The following is a 14,631-nucleotide window of genomic DNA, read 5'->3' as shown; positions in this document are numbered from 1 at the left end:
GCAGTGGCAAAGTTCATCATGTACTGAATCAATACACATATCACGTCCTCTTTGAAACTATATTTTGATACATGAAGCTTCATCTGAGCTCTGCAAACATAAAATTGAAAATAAATTTCCCTCATTTATTTATTTTTTTGTCTATGACTTTTTGTGGCATTTAAGTTGCATATTATTTTCAGGCCTGGTGGTACACACTGAAAAGTCTGGGATGACTTTTTGGTGTGGTTAGTTTCAGTCTGATTGCAAAGAGGAAAAGCAATCTGATTATTTGCGTTAAAATTTTTGTTCACTCTGTATAGTAAAAAATTGAAACAAAGTAAACACAACAAGGAGAGGATGTCTGAACAAGCTTTATATATTTACAAAATAATATTACTATTAATCAGAATGGACTAATACCTGTAGAAATGCAGCTACTCTGCATTTCTACAGGTACCTGCATTTTCAGCAGGTGGACATGTTGAAACTATTTTGCATCTGTGATGCTTGCAAAGACTGAATCTTTTTAGGCTGCGTACTGTGGAGTGAGGTTTATTGAGCAATCACAAGGTTTTATCAAAGCTTCAGCAGGCGAGCGGTTAAGATTTCATACACCAGCAGAGTTCTTAAGCTGGGTGCAGGGTGTGATATTCATGAAGTTGCCATCTTAGATTGAAATGGGTTGACACTCGTGGGACTGTGGAGTGAAGATATGGTGGCACTTCAGAGAAAACAATGTGGGGGTAGTAACAGTCAGAAAGATAACTGAAACTAAGCCTCTACCCTAAAACAAATAGGTTTATTTAACTTGCCCCAACTCATGGCATGAACTTGACCTTCAGTGTTGGCCTAGGTTTATAATTGGAAAAAGGTCTTTATTGACCATCCTTTACTCCTTCAGAAAGCATTGACACTTAGAGACAACTGAGCATATTTTTGTAAATTGATGTAAAACTGCATCTCACCATGTTAGTGCTGAAATAACACTCTAATGAGGCACATTACAGTCATGAGCCCCGACTGCTATAGCCATGGAAAAATTTGAACTTTCAAAATGAAGCAAATGATTGTCATAGGCTCGTGGCAGTCTCGCTGTATTCAGTCTGGCAGCTGAAAGTCAACTCCTTTAGTTTATTTCATCTGATCAAGCAACCTTGAAAGTACCACTCCTCTCACTGACCTGCATGGGTGATAATCACAAATTGCCATTGCCCATTTCCATTCAGTTAACTGCACGTCTAGCTAGCTGCCTCCAGCACCAGACCGTAATGCCAAAGACCAACAAAAACCTTCCCCAGCACCATAAGAGCTAATAACAGGGCATCAACGCCAGATTGAGTCTACAGTATTAGTTTAGTCCCTAAGTGTCTCTCCATATTGAGGTTAACCTGTTTTATTAACATGAAATGTTCACATTTGTGGAAATATACATTCTAAAGTTTATCTGAGGCTAATAAGAAGCTGAGTTACCCTGAGTTAGAATCAGATGGTTAACTTCCAAAGTTAGCCTTTTAGTACGAACATGCTCTTTTTGTGTTAATATCCCTACACTGCAACATAATCAGGAAACACAGTTTGTGGAATCCAAAAGAGGAACTAAAAATACCGTATTTAACAACTTTATTTTTCCAGTTCAGACAGCTATAGCCCCATATTAACCTCAGCTAAACTTAAGAATGCCTTTCTGCACAAAATTAGGACTTTGGATTTTGTCTCCCATCAGTTACATTGAAATGGCATAAGGGACCTCTTCAGGGAAAGTATGGGCAGATGGAACAACTACTGTGGTTTTTATGTCTTTCAGTGTACATATAGTTCATTTAATGGCATGCCAGTATTGTTTTAGGACAATTGAAATCATGATTGTAGCTGTTGTAGCAGTTTTGTACAAATGATCAGTCAGTAGAAATAGCCAACCCGACCTCACAGAAATATGTGAAATGACCACGACATCTTAACATTGCATTACACAGTGGTGCCATATAATGTAATGAAATTATGTGCCAGCACAATGAAACAAAATGCCCATAGAAAGTCAGTGATAAGCAGGTGCTGTTGACCTTATGAAACGGTCGCAGTTTGGTTAGGTTTTGGTAAAAAAAAAAAAAAAAAATACACGGTTAACTTTAGTGACCATCCCAACCCCATGAAATGCTCGACTCTCCCTCTGATTGGCTAGTACTTGTTGCCTTTGCTGGTTTGGATGGTAAGGTTTAGGCAAGAGGCGCGAGACTGGCTAGAGTTAGGGTAGGAATATAAGTGTAAGCCAATCAGACGCAGAGTAGGATGGATCAAGACTTTGCTATCTTGGGCGAAAAATAACTTGCACAAGGGCCACAAGTACATTATAACATGACATAACTACGTCACATAGCATGACGTTGTTATGTACAGTGCATAAGTAGGTAGAGTTAAAAAAAACATGGGACACAAACAGCATCTTCCTGGGTAAAAGTCCCGCATTTTTTCGATCCATCCACCACTCAGTCTTCCCAGTGTATATGGCCTTTCTCACTATAAACACTATTGTATTCGTGTTGTCTGTACGTAATTTTAAAACATTATGTACCACAGCCACCACATGATATTGTTCATGTGGTTTCAAGAGGTTGTGGTCATTTCACATATTTTGGTGAGACCATGCTGCAATATTTGCATATTTTTTGGTTGGGTTGCACATAGTCTTCATGTCATCAGCATCAAACCCCACATCTTGTAATCTGCATCCAATCAACGTTTATGTATTAATGTTTAACTAAATAATTGTAGTTAGAAAGCCCATTGGCTCAAGAGCAAGTAACAGGATCCTCAACCTCATTTAGTGTTGTGCCATGCCTGAACTTTTACTGTGACATACTGATTAAATACTTCTATGTGAGTGTATGTCAAAACACATTAAAGATTTGATCTTAGTTGTTATTCCTTCTTCTCAGAATCAGTGGTTTCTGTTTAAACTGGCCCATCGAACTGAACACTGAATGCTTTAATGACACCATGAGATTATGTGTGCAGATTATTAGCAAGCAAACACAGTGACACAATTATTAGCTAGCCAAACAAAAGATCTCTCTTTTTCTCTACTTACCTTCTCACTCACACACAGTTTCTTTTTATCTCTCTCTCCCAATCTCTCCCTGTGCTTCTATCCAGTTAGATACTGTTTGAATGATCACATTCCCTGGCATGAGAGTGCTATGTAATTAACCTATGAGATTCCTGCTGTTGCAACGTGCCTCCTGCCTGCTTCAGTAGCGTCCTCTGGTGGATTATTACTGCCATCTTATGGCCAAACAAAAAACCTGAGTACTCCTGCAGTTAAGGGAAGATGTGACAGAGGAAGCAGTTGACATTTTCACCTCCGAAGTAGTATCCCTGAGATGACGGATTACTGCCCAGTCATCAACAGATGAGGTCTTACATGTCTTCAGAGAGGTGATTAGGGTCTAAAGAGGAACAATTAAACTTGAACCCAAAACAGAAAAGAGAAAAGGCCAGATTTATAAATTGACATAAAAGGGAAACAGCTCTGGGATTTATAGATAATGTATGAATGGCTGCAAAAGAGGAAACTCATCAAATTTCATATCGCCCTTGAATTCTTGAAATCAATCACTGGAATAGTTATTAATTTAAAAACAAATAAACAAGCTGTTTTCCAAAATCTGTTTTTCAATTAACTCATACCGCATGACTAAATACATTACTAGAGATCCCTAATTCCAATGAAAACACCAAAACCAACACTCAGCTGATCCTACTATTTGTGTAGGTAAAGCCTGATAGCTTATTCCTCTATGTCATAGACCTCTACTGTCGTCCAAAACCTATAAACACAACACCAAGCCATATCATTACAGTGCCCCTTCATGATTACACATATGGATGCTAAAATGCAGAAAAAAAGGAAAGAAAAATATACTTGTGAACATGCAAACTTTTAGTATTTAAACCATGTAATTTAACAATCTTGTTTTTTCAGGCCTGGGGAAGTCATGAAGTCATGACTGGAGACTTTGTAAAATCCCTTAAAGTTTTGGAAAAGTCATGGAATTCTATTTTGTGATTAAATTCAATGTTAAAGTAATCTTCTGTGGATAACCCTCAGTGTAATGTAAAATAACAGCAAATTTATTTTCTTGGGCTAGCTGCAACAAAGCTCAAATAAGTGCAGATTTGTGAAATGTTTTGTTGACCATCAAGTACATTTCTTCAGTTTCTCCCCACGTCTCCCCCTCTATGTATGCCAGTTAGCGACAGTTATGTTTGAATAGAGTTTTAATCTGGCGTGTTTAAATACGTTTGAAAAGTCACTGAGAGGTTTTGAAATTTTGTCCATGAAAATGTGTGGAAACTCTGAATTTAGGTTGCTGCTCCATCCTCAGCTATATACTGTTTCTATTTCCTCCACTTTTCCACCCTTTTCTCTTTGTTTTTGTAGCTACTGGAAAGGACAACTCCTTATTTTGCATGTCAGGATTAGAGTTTCTGCTTCAAAACAAACTGAAAGTCACAGTGGGCAGGTGGACCAGAGTGAAACGGGGCGCTCTTAGGGAGGTTTGCAGGTTTCTGTCACTGCAGCAGCAGCTTTAGCAAGGTTTTTTTGGCTGTAGCTGTCGATGCTGTCATTCTTCGGAAGCCCACTTAATTGTTTGGACCCCGAGCAGTTTCCTGCCTTGATTGTCCATAAAATGCACTTCTTTCTTTGGCTTTTCTTATTTCGTTGATATATGTCAGGGAGGCTTTCTTCTCATCACAGTTTAGCAGAGGATTATCCCAGTGGGGGATCAACTTGTAGTATTCAAGTAAATAATAATCATCCCTGTGAAAGGTTTATTTTGTGTCGTTGTAGGCACTACTTTTTGCTCTTCCTGCTAGACAGGTGTATTAGTATCAATTTCTCTTTCATTATGTGTGTAGTAGGTGCTTACTAAGGCTAATTATACATTGAAGCTGCATTGAAGGAGTTTTATCTCGGAAGTGTGATGTAAAAACACTGTAATTTTAGATAATGTGGGTGTAATTGGGTACTTCTTAATGAACATACTTTAAATGAGATGTTGCTTGCATGAGAGCAGATAGGACGGAGTGACTTTTTGAACTTTCTTTTAAGGTGTTGTCCTCGCTTTCAGAGGTCTGTTTCTCCTTTATGAGCTTGCAACAACAAGCTTTGATGTGAAAATGGGGGGGCATCTGTGTTATTCGCTCATCAATGCAACCTCACAGCGCAGGTTAATCGATCCGGCGGCCGCTGTGTCTGCGCTTGGCCACATTTAACACCTGGGATGAGCTTCATGATGAACAGAATACCTTGGTTTCATTTTACCTTCTGCAGATAAATCCTGGGCGTTACCAGCATTTCTCTACACTCTTGTGGCTGTAACGTGTGAGGCATTTGTGCTTCCTGCATGGCTGTATCCCGGCTGAGAAGTGTGAATTTTAGCTTTTAAAGGAGAGAACCTGAATCAAAAGCAGCAGTTACTAAAAAAAGTCCTCCTCCCTCTTTCTTTGCCCCCCAGCTGGGATCAGATACTAGCGAGTGTGACACGGCTGACTGCCATGTTTTTCAGCAGTGACTTCGCTTTCTCTTAATTCATTTATTCCCCTGCTCCACCTCATCTTCCGCTGCGTACCTTTGCCTTCCTCCTCATCAAAGCGAGGGGATGTGATTTAGCCACCCTCCCCGCTGTGTTTGATATTCTCACTCTCCTCCCGCACTGATCCATCAGTCATGAAACCGCGCTTTGATCCAAACACGATTGTCCGTGACACGCGTGACATTCATTGTCTTGGCCTATCACATTCACTTCCGCCATTGTTTGTCCACGTCTGCAGAGTTCAAAGGCTTTTGGTGCTTGAAGTTTAAGCCCTCCCTCACTCTCCACTTTTACTTTGTCACGTTTTCTCTCCTTCACCCCTGTATTTTTTGTGCCGTTGTCTCTATGAATGCTCTCAGAATGAAGAAGCAACACAAAGGAAATGTTAGAGGTGAAAGTGTCAAATAGAGCCATTTGTTTTAATACAAAAGATAAACAGCAGTTACCTGTAAAAAACAAAAAACTATTCCAAATGCCAACTTTATTTACAGGCAATATCATTATTCAGTGTAGCCTTATAAAACGGTTCATATGATATCCTATGAAGTAGCGCCCCACGAATTACGGTACATCCTCAAAATACAGTACTTTAATTAACATAAATTTAGGAGGTCAGGGTTAGACAAAGTTACAGTGTAGGCTTGGGCAGTATGTAATATTCTATACCTTCATACCTTGTTAAAAATCTTCTCCCTAGGTTCTTCTTACTTTTAGCAAACTAATAAATACACAATAGAGACCCACAAAGTACTGCTGGCCGCCAGCTGTTTAGAGTCTTGTAACTTAGCCCTCCACCAGTAGGTGTCACGGTTTCTCTCAGCTCAGCCGTCTGTTCCACCAGTAGAGATTAGAGACTGAGCTCTGGTGGTGCATGCTGTGCACTACATACAAGGAGTTTCATAGTAAGAGGGGCACCTGTTTTTATGATGGTATTGAAAAACATACCTTTGGGATTTCTAAATACCCTGGTGTACCGTAATACTGTGATACTGGCCATGCCTATTACTCACTGTATGACTCACTGTATACTCAACGTCAAACAGTTCTGAACACTCCTCTTCATGGGAGATTTTTGTGACCCATCCACCACCCAAACCTGCCTCCCTACAGGGCTGCTTAAGACTGCTTCCTTATTTACTCCCATCAGCGCATTCGTTACATGTTTTTAGCCTTTCAAAATACGTGGGATATGTACGAGTTTGGGTGCATCCCTTTTTGTAGGAAAGTGCGCAAACAATTTGACTGCATTATTATAGAGTAATACATAAAGAGAAATTGTTTTCAAATCATACAACCTCCCCCTCTGTGCATTTTGTTGCAGTTTTGTACTTGTGGGAACAGTGCAAAGTGTAGTGGACCTCAAGCTGTGTCAAATCCATTGGAGAGAATCAGATTTAATGCTCTGGTCTCTTTCATTTGATGCTAGCCCATGCCTTTGAGGCTGACGGGCCTTAAGATTCCAGTCACATTCTGCTTCGTCGTCTCTCTGCTTGTTGCTCAGGTCGGCTTTTAACTTGTAGGTTCATGGGAATTCGCGAGAGGGATGAAGGACATGGATTGACATTTGTATATTTTAAAGGATATGCTCTGCCTAAATGTTGTTGTTTTGCTCCCTGCAGACACGGAGAGAGACAGAGACGTGTGACCAGACTTCAGTCCATCCACTAACGCCCCTTGAAAGCCCTCCCTTGGCAGACATGGAAATGCTTTTAGCAGAACGCATTATTCAGACTTTGGTGCCCCCTGTCTGCTGCCACCAGCGTCACAGAGTTCATCCCCTGCCCTGTGGCACTCTGTTTGTCTGCTCAGCCTGGCTAAACACCTGCTCCCCAAACCCCACGAATATGTTTACAAATCGACAAAGCCAAGTGGGTGTGACTGGGCTGAGAAAGCTGATTTAGACCCGCTGAGCACTTCCGATCCATCAGAGCCTTTTATGAAGCCTGTTTTTGTGGGATATTCCTTTCACCTGAGCAGCCAAAAAGACTTGTGATTAAAAAATGAAATGAAAGAGTAAAAGTCTCATGCCCAGTACCACTCAGCTTGTAAAAGGGTGAATTATCGCTGCGTTCTTTTGATATTCTGTTTGCCAACAGTTGCAGTGCCCTCAACCTTCACAGGGGAAAGCCTCGCTGCGTGCTTTTTCTTTACAGATGACAAGGGCCTGAATGTCATTTGATGCAGGCCTGGCAGTTTGCTGGAACGAGAGGGAGGGAGAGTCGGGAGAATTAGAATGTATTTCAGGTCTGAGGCAAGTGGTGCATTGCTGCAACTCGTATCTCAGGGAAGGAGGGAGTTTAAAGGGGGGGGGTATGGGGGGGTTGCAGCGAACTGTTGCTAGGAAACACTTGTGGCATCTCTACTCTTTCTCGTTGAAATGCCAGAACTAACTGACAGAGATGCCGGACTGAAATGTCAGTCCTATCCTCCCAGGAGTTTGAGGAATGTGTCGCATGTTTCTATTTAAGTGGCCATGTTTATCAAAGGGTTCTCAAAGCATCAACACAAGCCTTTCCACTGCTGGAGCGGCGAGTGTTTAGGATGCAGGGAGGATGACTGGAGCCTCTAGTGCTTCTTTCTGTTTGTCTGGCTCGCTGTCCGTCTTTCCGTCTTTTGTTTTCCCCCTGTTGTTCTGTCTTTCAAGTTTCTTCTACCTATTTTCTGACTACCTCATTTCCCCCCCCTCTCCCTTCCTTCAGTCACTCTGAGTTGAGCGCCATTACTCCATCTCTCATTATTCTCCCCCTATTCTCAGTCTTTTATTGCTCTCCTTCGCTCCCTAATTCCCTCTCTCCTTTTCAAATTCCAAGCCATATGGTCCATCAGTGTAATCCTCTGCCCAGATATTTGATTATCAAAGCTGTCTGGCTGCAAAAGGCTCAACTCTCCACTGGCCACTATTGAGCCCATTCCCCTACACTCACCACATTGTAATTCAGAGAGAGTAAGCAGCTCTGAATTAGAATAAAAGCATTTTAAGTCTACAGTGACCTCATCTGCACCACATTACATCAGTAAAGCAAGATATACCTGGACATACAGATGAGGAGAAATTTGAATAACTAAATCTAATAACTCTTTCTGGACTTAATTCCCATGTAGCTATCTGTGGTGAAAGAACAACCTTTATTCCTGATATTCTTTACTCTCATGCCAGCTAGTTTTTTTAACAAGTATGTCTGTTGTATTTTTATTTACTGCAGGTATTACAGAAAGAAAAAGAAAACAAGTAAGGTACAATTCAGAACATTCATAGTAAGGTATCATCTTTAAACTAAAGACAGGACATCACATTGAGTACTTTTAAGGTCCAAAATAGATAATCAGTAAGGATGCATGATATTTTGTTGCTTGCTGCTTTTGCTTTTGGAATTAACATCATATTATGCATTCTCTTATCCTGATGGCCCACCAGCAGATAGAGTCATGAAATACAATGCTTGTCCATGATGCAATATTAATTCATTGTGCAAAATAAGAAAACTGCTTTTACGTAGGCTTGATGTTTTGTACGTGTTCACTTTGTCAATTAAAAAAAAAAATCAGTTTTGGGTATCTGCATAAATCAGCATGTTAGCTGATTCCTATATTTCATTGTAAAGCCAATGTCAGCCAAAACGATGATGTGCCGATATTATCCTGCATTCCTAATAATCAGGGAATGAAATTGCTACCTATACAATTACTGATGGTCTGAAAATTAGAAAAAGAAAAACAGAAAATGGAGATGCACATAATTATGTTGCCCGCAAGAGATTAAAGCAAGTAGACTTCTGTAGCCTTCTCCCATTTGAGAAATGTCAAGCTAGTTATTTTGTAAGTAAACTCACAGCATCTCAGAATTAAAGAAGAATCAAGACCAGCTCCCCCACATAGTTTTAACACACACATGCGCAAACACACACACGCACGCACACAATTAGAAGGATTGCCTTCACACAGTGTCTCTAAAGCTTGAACCGGATTACCATCCACATAACCTTGAGGAAATCTCATTTGCGTCTCCGGCTTCCATAACATACATACTGCACAACACAGACTCTTAAATACCCCACACCCACATGCTTTACGGTATTCATCCATACATTGCTCTTCCACGGGGAGGGGATAAAATTCATACCATTGATTGATTTCCATTGCACTGTGTGAGACCTGAAAGCTAATTATCTCATAATAGATGCCTGGCTCACGCATGGGGGAATAATGAATTTTTTTTTTCTTTGTCTTGTTCAGGAGGATTTGACAGCGTGAGGGCGCACAGCGGTTAGACCTGACACAACAGTCCTACACTTGCAAGTCCCAGACTTGATTGCATGTTTACTGTACAGCTGCTCCAGTGAAAATATCCACATTTTGACTTTTTGGACTTTTTAGACATGCACAAAAAGAAAAGAAAATTGTATTGCAATTTTGTAGAAGTTGACATACTAATTCCCTGGCATGCATGTGAACATAATCCAGGCTCTACATATAGTTCCCACCACAATGTAAAACAAATATAAACTCAACTATGAGAGAGGGTTGCAATATAATACTTGAGGAACCGTAAAAAAATTGTACCTCTGACATTAATTCTCTAATATTATAAGCATCACATCATTACATTGCCTGGCGATTCTTCAGAATAATTTCCATTGAACTAAAAATAAATAGATAATAGTGCAATATGCTAAAAAAAAAATAGAGTCTAACAAAATCATAGTTATCTTTCGTCAAAAATATATGACTAACTGAAATAAAGCAAATCAAAAATATCCTGTGAGACTGTGATCAGCCACAATGACGCATTTTGTAATGTGCAAAACATTGGAAACTAAAAGAGAGTGCTGTCCTGATCTTGACTGCATAAAAAAAGAAAAGAAAAATTGTCAATGTTGTTGCTCAGTTGGTAATAAGTTGTTTAAGAAGTATATTTGTTTGAGCCTGACTTCCAGCTGCTGCTTTTTTCTCAGACACCAATAACTAGCCCTATGTAATTTTCAGTCAAGCAACAAAAAGTCAATAAAGTGAGCCTTTTTTCAGCAAGTAAATGGGTGGGTTCTCCAAAGGCCAATATCAATATTGACAGTGGGGGAACGTCCTGTGGCCGAGGGACTGCAGCTTCCACAGCGGGTTGGTTTTCCAACAGTCCCAGCTTTGTGTTTTTACCCACTGCGCCTGTCACCACACTGCAACTTCTCGGTAAGTCTTAAACATATAGCTCCATTTTCTCACTAGAAAATCACAGCAGTATTCAGTCAGGAATGGGTGTTAGTCTGCTTCTGTTTGGCACTTGAGGTTTGCTACTGTGTAAACTGAGTCAGTGTGCAAGAATACGCCACAGATTTGATTGTTAAGATGACATTTGTTTTTTTAATTATTATTATTAGCCTGCTGCTTTATAGGAAAATGACACCTATGGGACACTCACCTGCCTATATGGAATAATTTTTCTGTTTTTTTATTGTTATTCTGCAGATTTTTTAGTTTTGACCTGATGATGCTGTCGAGGATCTGTCTCCTTTCAGCTCTCCTAGTATGCTGTAAGTTATGGAATGCAAAATATACACTATACAAGCCTTAACATGCACCATAACATATACAGTATGCCTGCAGTATTTATGTAAAGTACCAGCATTAAGTTGACCGTACAGAGACACATGCACACGCACATACATGCATGTGCGGGCACACATACACACACAGCAATTTGCCATTTCAGTGTTCACTAATAAGGTTCCTATTACAGAAGCAATAACTGATGTACACATATCTGCCTGCCCCTGGAGATTACCATGAACTGAGCCCTATTAGGAGACTGTAAACTCCTGTAAACCTTGAGGGGGTTCTCGGGCCTGTTGCTGCAGTGTGTTCTGTGTTAGAGCAAGTTGATGAGACATTTAAAGCATGATTGAATGCTTAATTCAACATTACATAATTGCATCTAACTGCAAAGCTTAAGGCATACTCTGAATGTCAGGGTCTGTTGAGCAACATGAAAATGAGGCAGCCATCTTGGTAAAGAGGTGATTTGTGCCACACCGTGGACACAATTCTCTGCATTTCCAAGACAGATGCCTAGAAATCTGTATGTCAAGTAGAGTTAAAGGACATAAGCCAGCCAGTCATAACTGAGAATTATATCTGTCTCTGTATACATTAAAATGTTCAGGTAAACTGTTGACACTATTTGAATGAATACCCCTTTTTATTACTTCAAAGTTGAACCAAATTAATGCAAATCTCTATGTTTCCACCAGCAGACAGAATTACTTGCCATTAGTGAGTACAGTTCAGCAGGTTATTTTTTACTTTCTAGCCTCTTTTACACAGAGACTGTACAAAAGAGACGCTATGAAGTCCCCTCTTTACACCGTCTTTGCTTTTCTACAAAGAACCAAACAATGGTGGCATAGTTCCACCTCAGTGTGTGATTTTAGACATTATGCCTGCAGCCCAGAAGCAAAAGAAGCATGACATGTAACACATCGACATTGGCCTCCAGTCTGACATATAGCATAGGCGTCGGCAGCACTTTCTAAACAATAATAATGGCATAACATGACCATTACAATCATTTATGTGCCTTTCACATGGCAGTTGATCTCTTACTCTGCTGGGATTGTAAGCCGCCTCTGGACCTCATTGCCTCCCCATTTTGTGGACCTTTTCAGCCAATGGTCTTCATCTTTAAGATAGCTACTAACTGCCACTAGCTGCTTTTTAGATCTGCCAGCAATGGGTAGGTCGCACACATAACTCATCAGACATCACAGCTGTTTTTCATGGCCCAATACTGCTGGCTGTCCCTTTACACAGACGTTGATTCAGCCGTGTACCTGCATCCACTGTTGGCTTAAATGCGATAATACTCAAACCCACTCCTTTCTCTTCAACCATTTTAATACTCTAACGAAACAAAAAACACACGAATTCTAATAAACCTACGCTATGTGTCCTTAATTGGATGGTCGTCGCAGTTTCTGTGCCACAACCACATGTGTGAAGGTGTTTCTGGTCAAATTGGGAACAATAATGAATATGCAAAATTAGGTTTTGGCTTGCCACAGCAAGCTCACTAATTAAGTATGACACATCATAGCAAGGACATTATACACATAATGTCAGGAGAAAATATCAGAGGTAGTCTTAGTTATGTCTGGTGACAGAGAAAAGAGTTGGACTTGAAAGTTTCAGCTCCTTGGCTATAGAAAATACAAGAGTGGTGCCTCAAAATGCCCTAACAACCACATCAAACACCCTAGCAACCAATCAGCCAAACCTTGCCAAAAATCAGAAGATCAAATTCACCACATTGCAACAACAAGGTGAGACCCTAACAACCTACCAAAACAGCCACGTAGTAGTACGTAGCACCCTAGAAGCATCATAATATAGCAACTACCTAGTAATGCACTAACAACCATTCAAACTCTACCCCAACATAATACTGCTCAGGCAACAGGCAGATTTACATTTTTGTCATTTTTTTCCTTCTTCTAATTTTAGTTCACATGCTGAGGAAAATTGCTTTTCTATGCCACAGCCAGCTATCATCCTCCCGACTGTCTTTCAGTCATTAAGGCGTTATACTGATAAGCAGCTTCTTTCAATCACTGAGCCCAGCATGTGTTCCTGCACAGGGGCAGCGTGATTGAAATATTTTCTGTGCCTCTGAGGTTAATAGAGTTAATGAAGATCAAAGACTCATGTCTGGGCAGGATAATTAGTATTCTGTCAGAATGAAAGCACACTATGAATAGCTGAACTATGACTCTGTCTGTATATGGACAAGAAACACAGTTCTCAACAAGTGTGTGCCCAGGCGGTGAGCTCAGACATTTCATATTACTCTGTTAAAACATTAAGAAAATATGAATAACCACGGCAAACAAAAGTAAGAGATAATCGAAAGCAAGTTCTGAGAACTCATTAACGTTTTTTTCTATGAACATCTATTAGCCAGTTATTAATGTCTAAAGGTTGTGCCTTTTAGCTTGATTTGTTATATATGTGTGTGTGTGTGTGTGTGTGTGTGTGTGTGTGTGTGTGTGTGTGTGTGTGTGTGTGTGTGTGTGTGTGTTGAACAAGGTTTTGTTGTAAAAGCAACCAGTAATTTGGCGTGACATAGACAAGTATCAAATTCCAGCAATACACCCTACCTTTATGGCGGTTATAATGTCCAGTTTTTGTTGAAACTATTTTATAGAGGTGTTGATTTAATTGTGTGATCATTTTGGAGGTTGCACTTTGTGGTGCTGCTGGATTGTATTGTGTTATACGGACAGATGTTTCTATTATTTTGTCTGCTCCATTTATTTCACTGAGGGTAGACTAAATGATAGAAACACCTCTTTGTATGATGCAACACAGTTCAACTGCACTACAAACAAAACCACTGAGTGTAGAATCGTAATGTGAGTACAGATGGTGAAATCATCTCTGTATGTGTTAGCCTTTTACCATACATGACTTTAAGTGATGATCTCCATAGGGCATTCTCTCATCAGTGCAAATTAAAAGTACCAAGAATTCTTGATCCAAAATTAAAGGTAATCCCAAAATCAGTTTTACAAAAGTTTGATCTAATCCTTAATCCAACCAAATTGTTTCAAACCACATCGTCATTTAATCCTTCCGCATAAACTCTATGACTTTTTCCCTCCTGCAGATGTTCTGTTAAGTTGTGCTTCAGAACATGACAAAAGGAAAAGTGACAAATCCCAAAGCCCTGACAAGAACGCTGACAGTAACATCAAGGTGGAGAAAAAGTACACAACTGAAAATGACAGGAGACCTAAAGCCACGTCCCCAAGGAAGAAGGTCAAGAAAACAGGTAGTAAGAGAGTCTCCACAGGACCGAGAAGTGACACCAGCTGCACCAGACTGGGGGGCATCTGCCAGCCAAACCGATTTATCTGTGGGGGCCGATACCTCAAAGACAAGTGTTCAGGGGTCAAGACGCGGCAATGTTGTATGCCAGGTACAGTATAGTAACAAAGTTACACATGAATGCAAACACATATCAGCAGTCACACAAACACACTGCTTTTTTGCCAAGTAGGGACCAAAAGTG

The 14,631-nt window shown here is 40.1% G+C and overlaps 1 protein-coding gene across 2 annotated transcripts in view; it reads left to right on the top strand.

Annotated features, from left to right (window-relative positions):
- LOC148187255 (leukocyte cell-derived chemotaxin-2) overlaps window positions 1-14,631 on the top strand; it is a 167,155-nt gene that overhangs the window by 146,792 nt on the left and 5,732 nt on the right. Inside the window, exons 4-6 of one of the 2 annotated variants that reach the window (XM_088088424.1) lie at window positions 9,810-10,757; window positions 11,034-11,098; window positions 14,227-14,538. In XM_088088424.1, coding sequence (XP_087944550.1) covers window positions 11,053-11,098; window positions 14,227-14,538 — 358 coding nt within the window. In that variant the 5' untranslated portion in view covers window positions 9,810-10,757; window positions 11,034-11,052. Of the gene's footprint in view, window positions 1-9,809; window positions 11,099-14,226; window positions 14,539-14,631 lie in introns of both variants that reach the window. The other variant, XM_088088423.1, reaches the window with a different exon arrangement.

The sequence above is a fragment of the Plectropomus leopardus genome, chromosome 15, assembly GCF_026936395.1.
Source record: "Plectropomus leopardus strain MGB_pleo_1.0 chromosome 15, ASM2693639v1, whole genome shotgun sequence".
NCBI classification, from domain to species: Eukaryota; Metazoa; Chordata; class Actinopteri; order Perciformes; family Serranidae; genus Plectropomus; species Plectropomus leopardus.
Note: the sequence above shows the minus strand (reverse complement) of the source record. Positions and strands in the feature narration are given on the sequence as shown.